Source organism: Megachile rotundata, chromosome 6 (assembly GCF_050947335.1).
Source record: "Megachile rotundata isolate GNS110a chromosome 6, iyMegRotu1, whole genome shotgun sequence".
Taxonomy (NCBI): domain Eukaryota; kingdom Metazoa; phylum Arthropoda; class Insecta; order Hymenoptera; family Megachilidae; genus Megachile; species Megachile rotundata.
This window is the reverse complement of record NC_134988.1, coordinates 17430508-17450890: the sequence shown is the minus strand read 5'-3', so window position 1 is coordinate 17450890 and position 20383 is coordinate 17430508. Positions and strand designations below refer to the sequence as shown.

Here is a 20383-nt window from a genome sequence, read left to right as displayed (position 1 = left end):
TCAAAGAGTGGCCCACCTCATGACCATTTTAATTGACCCGTGACGGAGATATGCGCTGAATGGCTTGGCCTTGCTCGTGGGTTATCATTTTTTCTCTTATTACATATTCAGATTCAGACGAGAACAAGAAAAACCATACAACACGCGTGGTGTATCGATCGTGATTCTGGTGCTCGAGTTTCGGACATTCTTTGGATCTGTTTACGCGGGAAATAACACTTCGTTTTTAGGATATTTTGGTGCTCTATTAGTCCGAGACTTTTTTACCGAATTTTTTTTAACAATTTATTATTGATTATACATTCGATCAAACTATTGGATCTGAGATTTTTCATTTGGCAAGGAATGTCTCGAGCGTGCCAGTTTGCATCGTTCGTGAGCGATTGTACTTTGGTTTTCGATTTTTATTATTACCTTTTTTTTTTTAAATACTTTGAATGTCTTGAGTGGTCACTGGTGACCTATGCTACAGATCTATTATGATACAATAATCGAATGAAAATTATAGACGACTTTATAAAATATTATCTTAATTCTTCTTTGGACAGTTGGCTTCGCAGGGTCAACATTTCGTTAAGTACATTTTACCGAGTCGGTAAGTACGAACGAATTGGCTTCGCACCTTTTGGAAATTTTACAAAACGATAGAAAATCACACGAATTAAAGTAAGCTTTACGGCCTCCACGATCCGAAGAAGGGTTAATTTCGTGTTTGCCATGCAATATCAATTTCATTGATCGCTTGCGAACAGACGGCTCATGATCTTGTTTGGTTTCGAAGTAACGTGGAAAACAAACGGATTATAAAAAATATAAAACACAGTAAAATCATCTGAATAGATGCCAGGATAAAAACACCCATGGTGCAAGCGAATTTTTGTACATGGCACTGGGATAGAGGGTAGGAAGCGGAACATAGAAGTATTATAAGAGTTAAACTAGACCGAATGGAATAAATGAAATCAAGCAGAAACAAAAGATAAAAAACGAAGCGAGTGTAAAGAAATATATAAGGAAGATATTATGCTGATCATTAATTACTTATAACAGCATTTAAGCAGAGGTGAATGAGAACTCGTTTATTCTGTTTTTTTTCCCCCCTTCTTTTTTTCCCTTGTTTTGAGAATTTTCCTTCTCAATGGATGGCACAAATTTTCGATGCTCGTTCACCTCTTGGATATTTTTAGCGAACACTTCGGTAATTTGAAAATAAGAATACCTAAAATAAAATGAAATATTAATATTATGGTCTCCGATGGAAGGTCATCGATTGACTTTGCACATTCGAGACACCCGTCCCTCCACGATCTCGTATTTATTAAAAATAGTTGTTAAACGCTGGATAACCGAAGGAAGATTATAACAAAAAGTATGAAAAAGTAACCAGTAATTAATGAAATAATTAAGTAAGGTGTTCACACAGGCTGACTTATAACCTAACCTAACAGAGGATAGTGTAAAATAAATAGATCATTTTAAATACGATGTATGTATATCTATAAATCTTTGACAGCAGGGTGCAGTTTCCTCGATCATGTTTTCTGTTCTCTTCTCATATTTTTCTATTCTATTTTTTACGTTTATTTTTCACGTCATATCACTAATAGTAACTTAGACGTATCGTTTATCTGTATTTGTAATTTGTTTATCTGTATTCTCTTTCATTTTTCTTTTTTTTTTTGACTCTTATTTAATTTGTCTGGTCCTTTTCCGTTTCCATTGTATTCGAGGGTTCATCATTTCTGGAGGGAAGAGGACGAGAAGGAAACGAAAGAAACGATAATGAATTTTAACGAAAAGAAAATAATAATGAAAAAAAATTGTATCATATGAACATTTTGACCGTCAGACAGGTTTCTGTACGGGCTGTATTTGCATCAAATATGGAAACTAGTTTATATTTTACCTCGGATTTATAATAGTTAATTATTAGACACGTTTAAGGCTACCAATTATTGTTACTATTATTATTATTATATTACTTCTATGATAATTAATTACTATTATACTACTATTACCATTATAAAACTATTTACAGGCTATTTACCACTATTTACTGTTGCGACTGCTCCTACTGCAACCATTACGATTGCACTAAACTACACTATATTATTATTGTCTCTATGATAATTACAAATATTGTACGATGATGCTTATAAGTGTTTAAATTTTAGAAGATATTAGAGATGAAAGAGAGAGAGATCATGGTATCTAAAGGTTGGAGGGAGGGGTATTTGTATAATTTGTACGGTGTTCTCGGCGGGGGGCCGCTGATCTGAAAAGTCTACCTGATTAAATATATATGACTTAATTGTATTTACTCTGTAGGATTTACCATAGTTCTAAACAATGAATATTTCGGAAGAATGCTCTCAAATGCTCATGTTTATTACTGAGCGGGTCGCGTTGTGTCTTACTTTGTCAATAAGAATCGCAAGTATTACGCTAAATGTAATTTTAAATTTTTGTACGAGGTTACACGTATATAATTCGTAGGTTACAATTAATAATCGATCAATCAATTTGTGTAAGCTTCCCCTCGATATGATCTCAAGTACGAGTTTAGTTCATTTCGGTAATAATTTTTTTTTCTCTTATTTTCACAGCATCTATTCATTTTTCTTGTCGATTCGTAACGAGAGATCCTTTTCTTCGCGATGTTAACCTTCGATCGAACGTATCGTTGTATTTCTTGTCGTTTTTTCGATCATTCGAGATATCTTTTTCCTTTTACATCTGTACTTATCCTTACGCGTCCATCAGACGTTCGTTGCCGTTTCGCGTCTCGATTCGGCACATTTTTGTCTTGTTGAAACTATTGTTAACAGTATCATATAGTATCGTAGAACCAGGGATACGTTAAAGTCAATGGGATGAAGAGAAAGCATTAACAAACGCGACTCGTGGAAACTTCTGGGATCAACGCAATAACACAATTACTGACTAACAAACGAAAAAAAAAAATGAAAAAAGAAAAATAACTAAAGACAAGAAAAGCCGAGTAGTAGGGAGCTCAATCAAACGAAACTGTTTTTACACTAATTGTTATAATAATTACACGGGACATACACATAACAGATAAACACACTTAACACGTACACTTTTACGCGCATCGAGAAGTGAACTTACTTTAAATAAAAAAAACAAAAGAAAGAAACACACAGAGGCCACAAGTTGTTTGAACATCCAAGTAAATAGTAAATTAATAAGAAGCTTAAATAGATAAAAGAAAACAAAGCGATTACTTTATGGTGGTTGTTCTAAATAATACACATTATTTAATACCTACTTGAGAGAAAGAGAGGGAGAGAAAGATACGAGAGAGAGTGTGAGAGAATGCGACAGAGAAAGTGAGAGAGAGAGAGAGAGAACGCGAGAGTGGACAAATTTAACAAAGAGAGAGGAAAAATAAAAAAGTTTTATCTCTACAGCTGATTTTCAGAAGTTATTTTATAAAAAAGAAAAAAGTAATATAATAAAGAAACGTGAAACAAGAACCACTAGTATATCGATTTATGATTATAATTATTACTAATAACTGTATTGTATTCCTTACTATTTATCGATTTTTAAATAAAGTTAAAGCGTATAAATTTAACGAATTTTTAAGTGTATGCGAAGAACGTTGTTGGGAGAAAGTGGTTATATAACATTTCATTTATTAGAGACGTTTATCGGTGATTAATGTGTTTGTTGGCAATCGGTAAGCGAGGTAAATTAATTTATATAATTATAATTAAACGAGTCTCAGAGGGATGATTAACTTAATTCTAGAGTGGCAAAGAAAGAGAGAGAGAGAAAGAGATAATAGAAAAATACGGTGAAAATGATAACAAAGTAGAAAAAATGGCTGCCTTGCCGCACTTGTATATACATATATTTTAGGGTACGGAAGAGTATAAGTAATTCGAGATACGAGATCGATAGAAAAGGATTTGAAATAAACCGAAAATGAGATGACAAGAAAGCGGGAACTAGCGGGACTATTTGAATAATTGACGATAAATAATTATAAAACAAATAATATATTTATATTTAACGTAATATTATTAGTATTTTTCAATACAGAGATAATGCATCTAATTAACGTAATACGTAGCAAATAGGGAAAAAATACTTTGATTCTAGCCGTTGTTACTACCTGTCGTATTCGTGATACGACACGTATCGCGAATCACGACTTGCTCTCAGGGTTGTTACTGTCTTTTATCCTCTTTCCTTTTTTCTTTTCATTTGCTTTTTCTTTTCCTCCCTGTCTTAAGTTCGTTTATTCTTAGAATCTTCAAGACTTGTATTTATATTTTTAGATCGATACGTTTTATTCTCTTTCGGGATGAAACACCCAACTCGTTCATTACACAATAATTTTCTTTGCTTTTTTCCCCCCTTTTTTTTTTAACGAATCTTTGAGCGGTATCGTGCTTGATTGATTTCACTCGCGAATTATTTATTGTTGACTCATATAGGACTGAAATACTTTTTATTTCGAAGAGAGAGAGAGAGAATGAGAGAGAGAGATACTAATTGTACGTTAAGATTTAAGTATTGAAAACCACAGACAGCTCGTAGATTTAATTCTTCGTTACTTTTAAGACACTACCAACAGGGAGAGTAAAAGAAAAAAAAAAGAAATCAATTTTAACGAACACGTTAGATATTTGTAATTTTTACACTTTTACACTTTTACACGTTTTAGTATTCTCCATAATTTTTTTGTTCTTTACAGTCGTACGTATATGTATATTTAATCTTCGATCTTTGCCTTGTGTCGTAACACCGTTTTCCCATTTCTTCATGCATTTCATAGCTTCTACTAACGGATTGTCTCTATTACTTTTTTTTTTCTCGACCAACATTTTTGTTGTCTGTAATCTAGGTACTGGTCTATCGTTTTAATTTAATTAGGTAGTGCACTCGGGTAAATCCTTTTTCTCTTAATTTAACGAATAACGCATGCGTTAGGTTTGCAAGGTGGAAAAAAAGAACAAGTTAAGCATTCAATATTTAACGATGAGAAACGATAAAATATATTTATAATTCCGGGGACGTTGCATGTCTGTTTTTTAACGTTAACGCATACTCGACGTCCCGCTCACTGAAGACTGGTCATTATAATTAAATATTATACTTAAATACTTACTATTCATATTGTAATCTATACGAGAAACAATTTTTTATCGATGAGTTTAATCGTAATTTTTAATGGATATTAATAATATAATTAGTTGATACCACAACGACCTATTGGCCATTGCATTTCTACACGCTTATATTATTATATTTCGATTGACTCTTCAACATTCGCATTTCCCCTCCCTTTTCTTTTTCTTGTTTATTGTCAAATAGGCGAGAAAACAGCATCGAAATTCGATACGGTATGTGTGTTGTTTGCCACGAATCGGAAAGACCATTTCTCCAAGTTGCAAGGAACAACGTTTCGAAACAATCTTCATTCTTTTCTTTTCTGTTCAGTTTCAACGTCGATATCGTTTACTCCCATTCGAAGCACAAATCTTTCGGGTGATACGTAAATACCACTGCCTGAGCTTTTGTCTTAAATTATCGGTTCGGTTACGCGCTTAGTGATCTTAAAAATTTGTTTAACGTTTCGAGTTGTTGCCAATTGTATCTATATCACCGTGAGGCACAAAGAGAAATAAACGTCGATTGAAGTCCAATTCGTTTAGCACTTCACGATCAAGCGAAACGACGAGAAAAAAAATATGAGAGAATCGGAAAAGAAATCGGTACAAGATAAAAATCGGTCAGAGAGAAAGAAACGGATGTTTAACATGGTAAGAAAGGATAGAATGTGTGTCATATATGTATATGCATATACAGACGTACACTCACACATGTACACGTACACACATACACCACACATACTCGGTAGAAACACAAGGATATTCTAAATTACATTTACAGTAGATGCAGTTAAGCTATTAACGCGTCGAATGCTGCAGGGGTCACAGGTGGCCGTCTCCAACAAATTCACTATAATCGAGTAACCGAAAGAGAAAGAGAAATTCTAAATAGCGTTAATACCGTATTAATTTATAAGATAGCAAGCGAATAGTTTAAATTTTAAAACGAAACAATCGTATTCCGAGTAATTATAATTATAGCGCGTTTCCATTGCGGCATTCGACGCGTTAAACTCGAATCGTAAAGTGATTTTTCCTGCGTGTCCGATAGGACAAAACCCTTGTCTCGATAAAAAAGGAATCGATTAAGACGAGACTCTGTACAGTAGCGAATCGGAGACGCGTAGAGGTTTAAACAAGAAAGAAACATAAACTTAACTCTTCGAGTTTTACATAAGAAAGGAAATTCTAAATGTACATTTGTGTTAAGTGCCCTGCTATAAGTGCGAGAGAAAAAGAAACTTTATATCGACGTGTAAGAGATTGGTATAGACCAACTGTTTCAACCCTTTCGTCTTCGAATACGAACTTCCTTTATTAGATACGAAATAGGACATAGTTTAATAGCTATTTTCAAGCGAAATTAGAGATTTTTGTCGTGAAAAATAGATTTATTTGTTGGGGTAGCAGTATGGTAGATAGCGTACCATTAGGATTTTAAGGTGGTATGTATACCATCGGTAATGTAGAATATTAGCGATATCGTGTGCAATTTAGGTTTTTCTTGGTCAAGAAAAAATTTAGGGCAAGAAATTATCCACCGCTCGTCTAGATTAAGGTTCTCCTAGAATTTCTTTAGAATTTCCTCGAGTTTCCTCAGGATCCAAAACCAGTGATGGATGCTTCTTTCTTTACGCTTACTCTTAATCAAGAAAGTCCTTTCTTGCACCTAAATGTACATACCGTGTACCATTCGGGACGAAAGGGTTAACGGTTGTTCGCGTGCGCAAGAAAAATCGACACACCTGTTCACACGTACACGCACACATACACACGCTGTTTCACACCATATTAAATGCTTGACATTCGGTGATAAAGGGTTGGTACACAGGACTAGGAGGGGAGGGAACGATAGCAAGGGGAGAAGAAAAATTCTATAAAGATTCTTAACGAAACCGCGAGTGTATTGATCGAGAATAGATAAAGTGATAAAGTACATTTTCTTCCTGAATTGTTACTCGAGAGAGCCGCCAAATACGAGAGACGCGAACAAGAAATGGAAACGATTAAACGCGTTGCCGCGATCTTGATTTCACTCGAGAATAAAGAAACACGAGGATTAACTCGCTTCGAAGTGGAATTCCTACAGTTTGTGGAATGTTTTGTCTCGCATTGAACGAACGCTAATCGATCGATCTATGCTTTTATCATATTTTAGTGTGAGGTATAAGGATAAATAAATAATTAAAGAAAGAAACAATGAAAACGATGAAAACATACACGGAAACAAGATAAAACAAGTCGACGATAATATTGACGATTGTGTAACGATAATAAATGAAATTGTTAACTGTAATAACATGACCTGTATACTTGTAACTTTTAGCATTATATATTGGTAAGATCGTGTGCCCCCCTACGAGCCAAACGTTTAGAATATATTTATAGTGGAACGAATAGATAAAACGTGGAACGAGATGAAAAATGTTAAAAATGCAAACGATATATTGTGTTAGTAAGATATAATTAAAGGTCGCATCGGCCGAATATGTCGTGCGCGACGAACGAAATAAAACATTCGTAAAATGGCCGATGTGATCCTCGTATAACGGCGAAAAAAACGTATCCAATGTTCATCGTGTTTTTTGCCTCAGACCTAAGGATACATTTATAAGGATCTTTACGCTCGCACGCTTTCTGTCCATCTTATTCCCAGTGCCCTAAAAATAAACAACCCTCTGTACCCAGAGGGGATGTACGACTTCTCGACAGTGTTTAACGAACGGTTGCGAACTTACGACGAACTCGAGAAATAAAGTAGGTATCGAAAGAAACAGGAAACGCGTTAACGCGTTGACTGCCACGGTAATCGATTATTTAATTACCTACCCTTCGATTCGTGGACAAAATTTTTGCAATTTTTTTTTAAGCGGAATGCACGTGCACGATGCATTTGTCGGATTATTTAATGTATTAACACTTCGACGATCGTTCCTCTCGTGGAATCAATGATTTTTCTAATTTTCTGTTAATTTCGAGAGATTATAGAACGATATTTTAGGGAGGGGAATAACCGATTGACGAATTGTGATCGACGCGTGATACAATCGACGAATTGTAATTAACGCGCGATACAATTAGCTAGAAACGAAGAGATCGGAAATTGAAGGGTGAGTATCGAAAGTCCGTAGAAAAGTTCGTCAAAGTGTTAATCGGGTAGCAGAGCTTTTATATAAAAAAATGAAACGATTCTATTGCGATGTTAGCGTGCCGTTCCCTCCGTGACAGCCAACAAGTTAAAGAACTGAAAAAACGAAAGAAGTAGATGAAACATACACGAACGGAGGAAGTCGAACAACCCGCTGTCGGTACAGCAGTGGTTCTAAAATAAAATGTACCAGGCCAAAGCGCATTGTCTCTTACCCTTAAGGGTTACTCCTTTAAGGAATTGTCGAAAACAAAAGATGTAGAATCGAAAGAGAAACGTGAGAAATAAAAAAAAAAAGAAAAAACAGGATAGGATAAAGAGAGAGAGGAAGGAAAAAGGATATAATATATTTAGGAGGTGTAAACACGAGAGAAATTCGGAGCGAAAAATTATAAAGTAACAGAGAAAAGATATGAAAGGAAGAAAGAGAGAAAGAGAGAGCGAGAGAGCGCGCGCGCGAGAGAGAGAGCGAGAGAAAGGATATTTTTTTTGTCGCGATAAACATTATAATATTATGCGCGTTAACTGATAGTAACGATTTAATGAACGATCATTGATTATTATTATTATTATTACTACTACTATTATTATTATTATTACTATTATTATTATTATGATTATTATTATTACTATTATTATAATTATTATTATTATTATTATTATTATTATTAATTACTGCTATTACACACAGACAGAGAGAGATGTTGAGAAAACACACGTTTACATGCTATTCTATCATGTATCTATATTATTCATTGCAACGTATATGTATGTACACGCACTCGTATGTCTGCTCGTGTAAATGTATATCTTTAAAGGAAAAAAATGCAGATGGAGAAAATATATCGATATAGGGACGTACGTATTATTTTTTTTTTTGTTCGTTCAAAGGGTATGCACGTAAAAATGCTCGACATATATACGTGTCTATATACCACGTACATATATGTATATATATATGTATGCATACACACATTTCCGTACACACCACAATTTTCATTTGTTTTTAATTTTCTACGAGTCTAACAGGGGTTGAGACGCGACTGAAAAGCCGAGAGGGTAGAAAAGAAAGTACTACTTTGCATCGAGGAAATTTGTCGATGATCGTAGTTCGCGACAAAAAAAAAGAGAGATACGAGAACGAAGATGACGATGGTGTACGTAGATTACTCGTTGAATGTTCGCTTATTGTACGCGAGGAGACGCGACAAGTTAATTAACGTTAATTGGGAGAATATTAAGAGGGAAGGGAAAAATGGACGGAAGGAAGATGAGGGAGACGAGAGTGAGGTAGGGTCAGAGTGAAAGTGAACGAATGAGAGAGATTCTATTAAAATTAGCCGTAGCAATTAGGGAGACAAGGGGTAGCATTGATCCTATTATCGAAGTAAATTTTTGATCGACACGTGTGCACCGTTTTCGAAGCATGCCAATCGTATCTCGATCACACAGAAATCTTTATCTTTCTTTTGTACAGACACGATTTGCGCGTTATAATATTTAACGATAGTTGGTTAGACTTTAGTTTATTCGAGAAACTATTTCATGGAGACTGAACGTGTAGATCTTACCTCCCTAAACGATATTTAATACGATAACGTCCTGATAAGTCGGATCATTTTCAATTATTAATCGAATTGTTCTCGGGGCGCAGTGCTCGAAACAGCGTATGTACGCGTATGTATATACCAGCGCAAAATTATGTTCGTTCAAACACGAGAATCGCATTGATTTCGCGAGGATTCAAGAAATATCGTCGAAACGATTTTCACGAGACGTTCGATTATCGTCACATTTGCGATCGCGTGATCGTCACGTTTGCCCGGACCTATCATTTACGTTTTCCCGTACAAACAACCGTGATAAGCCGAGAGATAAGAATAGTCGTTAATCATGTTAATAAGTCGTGGGTTGTTAGCAGACAATGGACGATTCAGTTCACCGAGTTCTTTGTTCTTGGAATACGTACACACGTGAACTTGACGGATAAAAGGAAAAGATAAAAAAGCTGCTAGCAATTTGTTTAATCTAACTACTCTTTGGATACAACTAACTCGCAGGCATCTCTTAGGATACACGTAGCATTAAAAACGATACAGAAAGATAACGTGACCGAGAGGGAAACGATAAGGTGTTTTTTAATCGTTCGTAAGGATTCTCGAATATAACGAACAAATCGTACCTCGTGACGATTCTCCACGAGGCGACAGCTGCTTCTTCTTTGTTCCTGGAGTTCCTAAAAGTCGGTCCTTTCGCGATAAGTCCTCCGCTCTTTAGCCGATATATCACAGCCAGGCAATCGTCGACGAGATATATATTCTACTTTCTTGTAATATATTTAATAAATCGCTAAGGGATATTACGAGTTTCACGCATGTATAGTTAAGCACGCGCGTTCGCATCCAACCGAAATGCACCTTTCCACTTCTCGCGACCCGTGAGTCACGCAACAAATCAAAAGAAACGAAAGAGAGCTCGATAATCTAGCCAATTTTTGTACGACGGTTCAACCGTTGCAGACTGAGATCGTACACGATCGAGAGAAAATTCTTTTGACTTGGAAAACGCATGATTTACTATGGAAGCGTTCGAACGGTATATCATTCAAAACGAGAAAACCCGATAGATCTCCTCTTTAAGTAAGTCAGCCTCTAAGCAATTCGGGACCCGAAAGAAAAACGTTTTCGATTAAAGTACTAGTTAATCATAATCGTGATAATTCGTAGAGATATCGGGAACGGGCAGAAGTACAAGCATCGAGAATCGATGGGATTCGAACACGAACGGGCTATAGAGGTTAACGCGAAGATGGAGGTTTCCGGTAAGAAAGAACCATAAAAGAGCCTTAAACGATACTTTTACTCTTTGTATAGAATTTACCGATTAACGTATATATTTAGACGGTACGTCCAGATCAGAGAGAGATACAAAACCTGTTAGATCGTTATTACGGATAATTAACGAACGAATCAATTAATTAGTTAAGGGATTTAAAGTAAAAAGGTCATCGATGACCGAATCAAAGGAACGACGGTTGTTCAGGTCGGTGGTTACGCGTGACGTGTCTTTCTATTCACTGAATTCCTGTCGTTCGTAAAAATAAGTTCATCCTTGCATTTAGACGTTCGTGACAAACGTGACTTCCGCTTGGCCACGAGTTTCTTCGCAAATGTGACGATCGTGTCGCTTCTGTTAGCCGCTGAACGTCGTTCCGTTAAAGAGAAAACGACGGGAAGAATACACTTGGACATTTTGTACACGCAAGCATTCGCTTTGTTGTACTTCGATTTATAGATTATCACAGACAAGTGTACCTCTGTGTACACTGGTCGATTTATACGGAGTGTCTCGCGAGTTTTCAACGTTTCAAGCATGTTAAGTCGTTCAGAATACAAAAGATTCTACTTTAAATTACTAATTTAAATTACTAATCAGTGATCCAAAGACTTTTGGGTTTGGAATGACAACTTCTTGAAAAATTGATGATATACTCCTGAAACGCTCTGTAGATCGATATCGGCACGATAAACTGAAATTCGACACGAATACTACTGTTTACGAGTCCTGTTACGAGTATGCACTAATCCTTCTGTCGAATAGATAATTGTTTCTACTTTATCGAGTAATGTTTAATGTTTCAATGTGCATCTATCATATACGTGTGTACGTAGGCGAAACAATCGCGAATACGAAGGTTCCCGTACATTCGATTATCGAGAACCGAATAACGTAAATCAGGGTCGGTTGGTGGTTGGAACGAATTTTCGATAGAACGTTGGTTATAATATTTCGCGTTAAGATTCCCTTGTCTTTATTTGCTAAGACGTTAATTAATTAATCGTAAAATTAGTTGAACGCGTAACGTTTATCCCGTATCCACGACTGAACGAAGGGTGCGCGAATAATTTGCAAAAAATATAACGAAAGGCTGAGAATAAATTCACTTTGCTCATTCCAAGACACGAGCCCCTTTAAACGGTCCTAATAAGACTGACGCTCTCGGACAAAAACCAAAAAAAGAGAAAAAAAGCAGAAATACGTATGTTATTCTAAATCGATCCTACGGTAAGTTTTACTTTTCTCGCGTTTAATCGACTGTTTACTTCTTTGCGGTATTTTTCTCCCCCGGGTAAAATACGTCCAACGACCACTGCCCTTTAAAGGAAACAGAACGAAGCAAATAGAGGACCCTTTTTTATTTCTGCATAGATTATAAACGAAAGAAGAGTAATCGAATTAGGAGGCAAACGCGTTGGCTATCATGATGGGGGTCGTAAAATATTTCAAGGAAAAGAAAATATCGAGTTTTATTGTATTAACACTTTGACGGTATTTTATAAATTTACGTTTCTGTATTCGATAGAAAATAATGACTGACTATCAATTTTCAAGGTGTGACTAGGAGAGAGTATAAATAATTGCGTACAGAGTTAATTGGTCTCGGACGTCCATCGGTTTATGGCAGTCAACGCGTTGAACGGTAAAAATTTCTCGTATACCTTTAAAGCGCCTCTGCTTCTTTCTCCAGCGAACCATCGATTTGGAAATATTGCCGTGTTACTTTAGGCTTAAGATTTAATGTGGCGAAACAGAAAGAAAATAATGAAAAGCGAGAACTCTTAAGGATAGACGAAGTGTCAAAGTACTGTGCTACGATTTATCAGACTATTTAAACTATTTACGAGTAGTATCACTTAAACGATGAACTGTAACTGTTGTTGTTATTATTTTCTATTGTAATTAATTAATTAATTATCATGGATTACGAGCAATGGCTTTACTATTTTACTATATCTACAGCTTCTCGAGCGTGTATCGGTGTAGATTAAGTTTGTGCGCCAGAAAGAACGCGTAAAACGTTTAATTAGATCGTTTAACGATGAAGAATGAAATAGAGAGGTTGACGGATGAGAGGGGAAGCGCGAATGCGAATGTTGGTCAATTTAATTAACGTTACACGAGAGAGAGAATGAGGTCGAGCGAACGTGGACGAATGATCGGTGTGCAAGATGTAAAAGATAAAGAAAAAAACAAAACGGGCTGCATCTAACGTAACAAATAATAGGAATGACGAACGTGTAGATAGATAAATAAGCGTAGTAAACGATTTAAACAAAAAAGTTATTGTATTTAATATAGCGGGGTTATCGCGAGCACCGTAAACTCCTCGAAATACTAAACGAACGCCGTTTTTTAAGGGTTATCATCGTCGACTAATCACGTTTATTATATTTAAATAAAATAGTTAAAAGGCTATCTAACGTTTAACGGTCTAGTTTACACGATAAATGATTAAAGGAAAATGAAAAAATATACGGGAAACTCGTTACCTCCGCCTAAGGGATAGATTGTACGAATCGAGAAACTAAAAAATACACAAAAGGTCATAGTTGATTAAGAGCGAAACTTTGAAATTAAGTTAAGTACTATGAAATAGTGAATTTCACGGGAAGGGAGGGGGGAGATCGTTAAATACTCGAAAGTATACCAAAAGTGCTAACCGTGTCAGGGAAATTGGGAATCGGTCGTTTTGTTCGAGCGATATAGTTCATAGTTTTAAGGGCAATACAGAGTTCGTTTTTCGATAACTGTCCAATCATTTTCGATCTTTCTTTTCTTTTCGTGCTGTTTTATCCTTGCTTTTTCGTTCTTCACACTTTTCGATGCTGTTCGTCGAATGTTACACGTTAGCGTTTCGATGAAACAGCTGGCTCTTTGAACGTGTCTTAAAATCGCGCGATCGATCGTTCGATCGCGGGATTCTCGTAATCGTAAAAAAGGAAAAAAATTGAAGGGAGAAAGGAGTGTTGAAAGAAAGAGAACGCGTATGAATCGTGTGTATGTGTGTGTTTGAAAGTTAGAGAAAGATCCGAGCGAATGAGAGGAGATCAGGACGACGACGTTGTAGGTAAATCGATATAATTATTGATTAAGGGATAAGTTGTGTACAAATGTATTATAAATTAACGATTATTCTCAGAGTACCTTAAACACGCAGTAACGAAGAGAGAAAAAGAAAACGAAGCTCATCTTTGACTCAAATGGAAAAAAGATAAAGAAAAAGAACCGACACAATATATTAATTACGTAGAATTTTCTCCCCGTTTTTATACGGTTGTTGTACCTTCCATGGTCGACGGTAATTATCGAGCCGTGGACCCGGGCAAGTAGGATCACTAATTAAGGTATCGATTAATTAACTAATTAATTAATGAATTAATTAAAGCGTATAAACTCGACATAAGGAGACACCGTTGCGTAGGGAAGTATTAAAATAGAGCGAGACGATATTTTTTAACGAAACAACTAAATGCCAACCATTGTGTTCTCGTGAGAATCATAATTATTCCGTAACTTTTAAGTAAAGAAAAAAGAGAACGCGTATCTAAGTCGTTGATTAGTCGTTGTAATTTTAATTCTTTCGTTAAAGAGAGATAGAACAACAAGTGATATACGGGCGTACGAGAGAACGCGTTGAATGGACGTTTAACATGTTCCGTGCCATGCAATTGTTTCTCTTCAAATTCACTCGAGTGGGACCTCGGTACTTTCCTGCGCCGGGGGCTCTAGGATAATTAGCAGCTTGCTTTAAGTTAAACATTCAGCGTGTGAGGCGCTTCCAACTTGGAATTATCTAGGTTCTACTTAGGTTTAATTAGAATTATAATTAGATCGAAATAGAAACGTGATAATAAATGTAACATAACTGCAATTTTCTTATAAGATACAAAAGCTGTGAAACGTAAATTTAATAATAGTCTTTTAGATAGTAAACGGAACAAACTTGCAAGAAATAATTTCGACCTCAAACTATTAGTCCAATCTAATATAATTGTAATTTCTGATCGATTATCGCAATCTCGAAATTTACGTGGCACGGAACGTGTTAATTAACGAACGGGACAGAGAAAAAGTAAAACGAGTGTTGTGTAAACGAGCGCGTGAATGAGAATGAAAGGAGGAAACGAGAAGATTGTACAAGGGTCGAATGCCTAAGGAGACTGTTGTAAATTTCTACGAACGAAAGGCAAGAAAACGTGGTATGAAAGGGAATCGGTGTAACTGCGAGAGAAAGAGGGTCGCTTAAAAATAAATTTTCCACGTAAAACGACACACAGCGACGCTGTCAAGATTCTAGTAATACAAGAAACACATAAGTAGTTTGTACGCGTTGTACGAACGGGGGCGCGTTCGGCTTCGAACCAGGTTTAAGGTTTGCCAAATCTTCGATAAGATAAAGAAACAAAACAAGAAACAAAACGTTGATTAAGCTGGAATTACGTGTGTATAGTGCGTAGAGAGTACTTGCATTAAAAGAATCATAGCTAAACCGTTAGTGCTTAAAACGCGACGATGTGATTGAAAGTGCCGATGCAATATTTCCAAATCGTAACGAGCCACCCTCCCCCACCTCGAGTTTTTCGAACCAGAATTTCGTGACTGTAGGACCGGAATGATAAGTTAATTGCCTTCGACACTCGTTATCCTTATTGTTGGTCAGTTCCTTTACAATTTTGTACTTCGACGAGACGCACGGTGAGCGAGGGAAATGTGAAAGGGATTTAGATTAATTCGAAATTTCGGGAATGACAATTGAATAGTACATCGTTATCTAATTCTAAAGACACTGATTTATCCGATGAGAATGGGAAAGTGATTGGCAGGTCGAAAGAGATCGTCGCGTGAATGTATTCGCTCGTGAGGTAGATCGATCGAGAACAGAGCCTGTAGATTTTCAAATAGTTATCCATTGTTAGGACGAAATCGTCGAGTATCTTCGAATTTTTGAACCCTTGGATGCCACGATACTGGGTCAAACACGCAGTGAAATTTTTGTATAAATATTTCCGAGCGAACTTTTATTTTAGCTTATTAATAAGGTTAAGTGCCGCGGTACTTGACCGTCCCAATTTAACATAAAGTAGATTCAAGGTTGGGTCTCGAACGACCCAGCATCCGACGTTCAAGGGCTAACAGAAAATTCGAAACACAATGAACAGGTGGATTTGAGAGAGAGACGAGAAAACAAAAGATCCCTTGCCGCTTGTGTGCGATTTGTTGTGGAAAGCTAAGCCAAGAGACAAGAAAACGTCAGTTACGTAAATCCGGTTCGCTTGTTCGCTGAAATTGGAGTAGTTAAGAGAAAATAACAAGGTACAGAGATACGTACGTTTCTTTGGGGTGGATAGACGAGGGGTAGCGGACAAAAGGCAACTGCGTGACAGAGTGAGAATGTGTGCGTAAGTGTTTCCATTGACGAGGGAAAATAGAGAACGTAATTCTTCGATATTGACATTTTGATATTTTTTATCGAGAATCGTCGGGGCCGATCTGATCGGGGAGGGCAATATTTTTCGTTCGCGAATCGATCGTTTTCTGTGCTTTTATTTTTCACCGAGTATACACGATTTTACGATTGTAAGAAAAAAAACCTTCACCCCCTACCCGCTCCCCTCACTCCCAAAAACGACACATAAAAACAGTACTATTATTACTGCTACTGTACTATTACTACTACTATTATTACTATCGCTACTATTACTACTATAAATATTAATTATTATTATTAATTATTATTAATTATTGTCATTATTACTACTACTACTACTACTACTATTACTACTACTACTATTATTATTCATCAAATACACACATACACACATATATATAAATATAAATATATATATATAAATATATTAATATACTTAACGGTGTTTCTAGTGGATTAATTGATTAATTGATACTTAAGATATTGTATTAATGCTATAGTAATAACAATTATATTGATGATGACGAAGATGATGACGATGATGATGATGATATATATATATATAATTATATATATATATATATATAAATATATATAATGATGACAAGTTGATATGCTGATATAATTATTATGATGATATAATGATAATATAGAGAAAAGAGTGGATCATTATTCGTAAAGTACATACTGGATAGATTATGAGAATGATTAAATAGAAAATGATATTGATGAAAAAAAAACAATGAATCTTATCAATCCAAATCAATCTCCCTCCGTTTATTAATTAATCTTCGATGTTAAGATGTTGAGAAGACTTAAAACACTGCACGGTTTTTCACCGCGAAACGAGTGTACAAGGGGAATGTATGCAATCAAAGATTTAATTTATCGCAGACAATATTTTTTCTAAACAGGAGTGGACGTACGAGTGAAAAGAGAGCATGCGAGTGCGCTTGAAGAGAGAATCTTTTGTGTAGCAGTTTTTTTTTCGGTCGTTCGCTCGAATAGTTTCTGATCGACGATTTTAGATTAGTTCCTTCTACTTTCTTTTTGCCGTTTCTGTTTTGTAAATTCAGCGAGACAAACAAACAAAATATTTAGCCTTGCATACGTTTCCTGTTGCGATTTTTATATTCTCCATTTTTTATTTCGAACAAAAGTGCTTTTTACAAAATTTTATGCAAATTCTGCTCGCCGTGGAATTCAGTCCTTTGCTTTTTTAAATTCTTTTTGCTCGTAACGCGCGAATCGTAGACTGGATAGAATTACAGAGGTGGTCCACTATTTCAAAGAATATCTCTCTTTTTTTCTTTTTTTACTTTCAACTCTTTTTCCGCCATTGACGTTAGAGGAACGGAAAGATTAGATCCTCATTGGTGCAGTGTTTTATGCGCGTCCCAACGTGTTCACCATAACTCCTCGAAACTGTGGTAGGAAAATTTATTCGGAAGATTAAACGTACGTGGAATGAAATTATCATTTGAATCGCTCGCAAATGCATTCGGAGATACCCGGATTCGAGGTGAATTTGGTGCTGTTTCTCAATACTTTAGGGGCTGATTTCCTTATTACTTTTCAGAAAATAAATTACAAAAAATTAGTAATTTAGCAAATATGCCAGGTGAGATCGAAGATTTACGATAGAAAATTCCTTCGCCCCTTTAGTATTTCACAAGCATATTTTAATTTATACCAATAGCTTTTAAGACGCGACTAGCCTTTCGTTTCGAAAGGACATCGAGTGATCGCGACGTGCACGAAGACCATTGAAAATTTCCATATTCCTTTCGCGCGTTTGTCCATAATTTCCTGGAAAGCAAATACACACTCCTAATTTCCTTCCTTTATTTCCTACAGACACTCCGATCCCAAAGTTCAAAAACACCGAAACTGGAAGCCCGACCTTCATCCCGAACGGAGACGCAGCCCCGGGTCCCCAACGATTCTCCCTAACCCAGCACACGAACTATCATCCTTATAGGCGCTAAAGAAACGTAACGGGCCAAAACATACACGTCAAGCCTCTAGAAATCATTAAATGAATTAACGAGAATAGAGAAGAGAGATGTTGGCGGCGTCTTCATGCCTAAAGGACGAATCAGGTGAAACGCGTGACCGAGAACGATGTTCGGAGATGTGGCCACCATCTTGCTTCCCTATGTTCGCGAATATGACCATCCAGTTTCGACGATCTTATTCCATACGAAAAATTGACTTTTATACAGGTCGTATTTTTGTCTCGCCCCCTCTTTTTTTTTCCTTTTTCTTTTTTTATCTTTTCGACTCGTTCCCAACGAACGATAATCCCGTAAGACGATTTATTTACAATTAAGGAATTGTGTAAGTTACGTGCAAGTGACGGCGTGTAAGCATGCGTCCTTCTCTTCTACAAATTAAGGTACTTACTTAAGGCCTCCGACTTAGATCCAATTATTTAAGATACTATAACTAATTGAAATTTTATTATCGAATCTTTTTTAATCGTTAGCTTCGTAACGTCTAAGCTATTTCTTTCCCTTTTCTTTCTGTACTATTTTTTTAATATATACGTGTAGATTTATCGTTGGAACGAAATCATGAGATAGATACGCGTAGAATTATTTAAGAATCGTGCTGCGAAATTTCGAGTAATTCCAGGGAGCTCTCGAAGGCTTCCGTATCTGCTTTTTTCAAGATCCGAGGCGTGTCAGTTCGGTTTAGCAATTAATTCCGATTAAATTTCATTGAACTGCGTCCGTCCCATCGTTCGAACAAGATTTTTCATAGGCGCGTTTAAATTCGTGTTCGCGTTGTAGCCAGACTTCCCGGAACGTTGGCTGAATGCTGGATACCTTCGCGAAGGCTGTGTTTAACCGTCTCGAAGTTGGCCAACACTCGTGATACATAGTATTTAAGTGTTTTTTATAGTAATTATTAAGGCCGTGATATAAGGATATAAATTTTGTACTGAAAATTGTAAGACAAATAGAGGGAGAGAGAGAGAGAGGAGAGAGAAATATTAACATAGTTAAACATTTTTGGTATTATTTTCTATATTTAAGACTCCGGCATTTAGCAGATAAGCGCTACGATTAAGGACGTAACATAAGCTTTTCCTACTTGCACGTTACGTGACATAGTTTTTACACGGTTTATCTCTTCTTGCACGATACGTCCTCCTTTTCTTTCTGTTGTATTTTATTGTTGCATATCAGATGCCTTGTTTTAGAACGCACGAAGTCTGACGTCGGTGGCATAGAAGTACTGCAGAATATCACTTGCGGCACATCTGTTTGAAGCTTAAGACGAACATAACTACACAAGCAGTTGATATCTTTAACTCGGCTAATGGTATTCCAAAGTGTTTATGAAGTTTCTGATTTACGAAGAATCTGTAGAACGTTCATGTAGTTATTTTCACGAAACTTGAAGCTTGAAATTGACCCACCATAAGTACAATTTTGCGATAATTTTATGTCATGAAATCGTGTTAGACTCGTGTTTGAAAATCGGCGTGATACGCAACACGTAAAACACGGAAAGTGTCATATTACTTCTACAAATTACATTTGTATTTTCGAAGATTCGATTTCCCACAACTTCTGGCATTATCGACCGATATCACCCGGAAGGTTTGTTCGCGTATCGGGTCGAATTCAATTAACCTCGCGTTCGGGTGAATCCATTCCATTAACTCGCGGTCTCTTTAATCCGTAATTTCATCTCGTGCCCGTAACCGGAATATTCTCCTTTACAGTCGCCTTTGAAGTTCCATAAGAAACTACGTCTCGATAATCGAAAAGGTTGACCAATATCCGGCTTTCCGAGCGTATTGTCTTCTCC

At 36.3% G+C, this 20383-nt stretch overlaps 1 protein-coding gene across 5 annotated transcripts in view; it reads left to right on the top strand.

Annotated features, from left to right (window-relative positions):
- The window catches only part of Hrb27C (Heterogeneous nuclear ribonucleoprotein at 27C), a 31153-nt gene that overhangs the window by 7767 nt on the left and 3003 nt on the right, over nt 1-20383 (top strand). The window contains exon 8 of one of the 5 annotated variants that reach the window (XM_076532633.1): nt 18419-19577. The exons of 3 other annotated variants lie outside the window; for them this stretch is intronic. In XM_076532633.1, the coding sequence (XP_076388748.1) occupies nt 18419-18549 (131 nt within the window). In that variant the 3' untranslated portion in view covers nt 18550-19577. Of the gene's footprint in view, nt 1-111; nt 9154-18418; nt 19578-20383 lie in introns of those variants that run through there. One more of the 5 variants, XM_076532635.1, reaches the window with a different exon arrangement.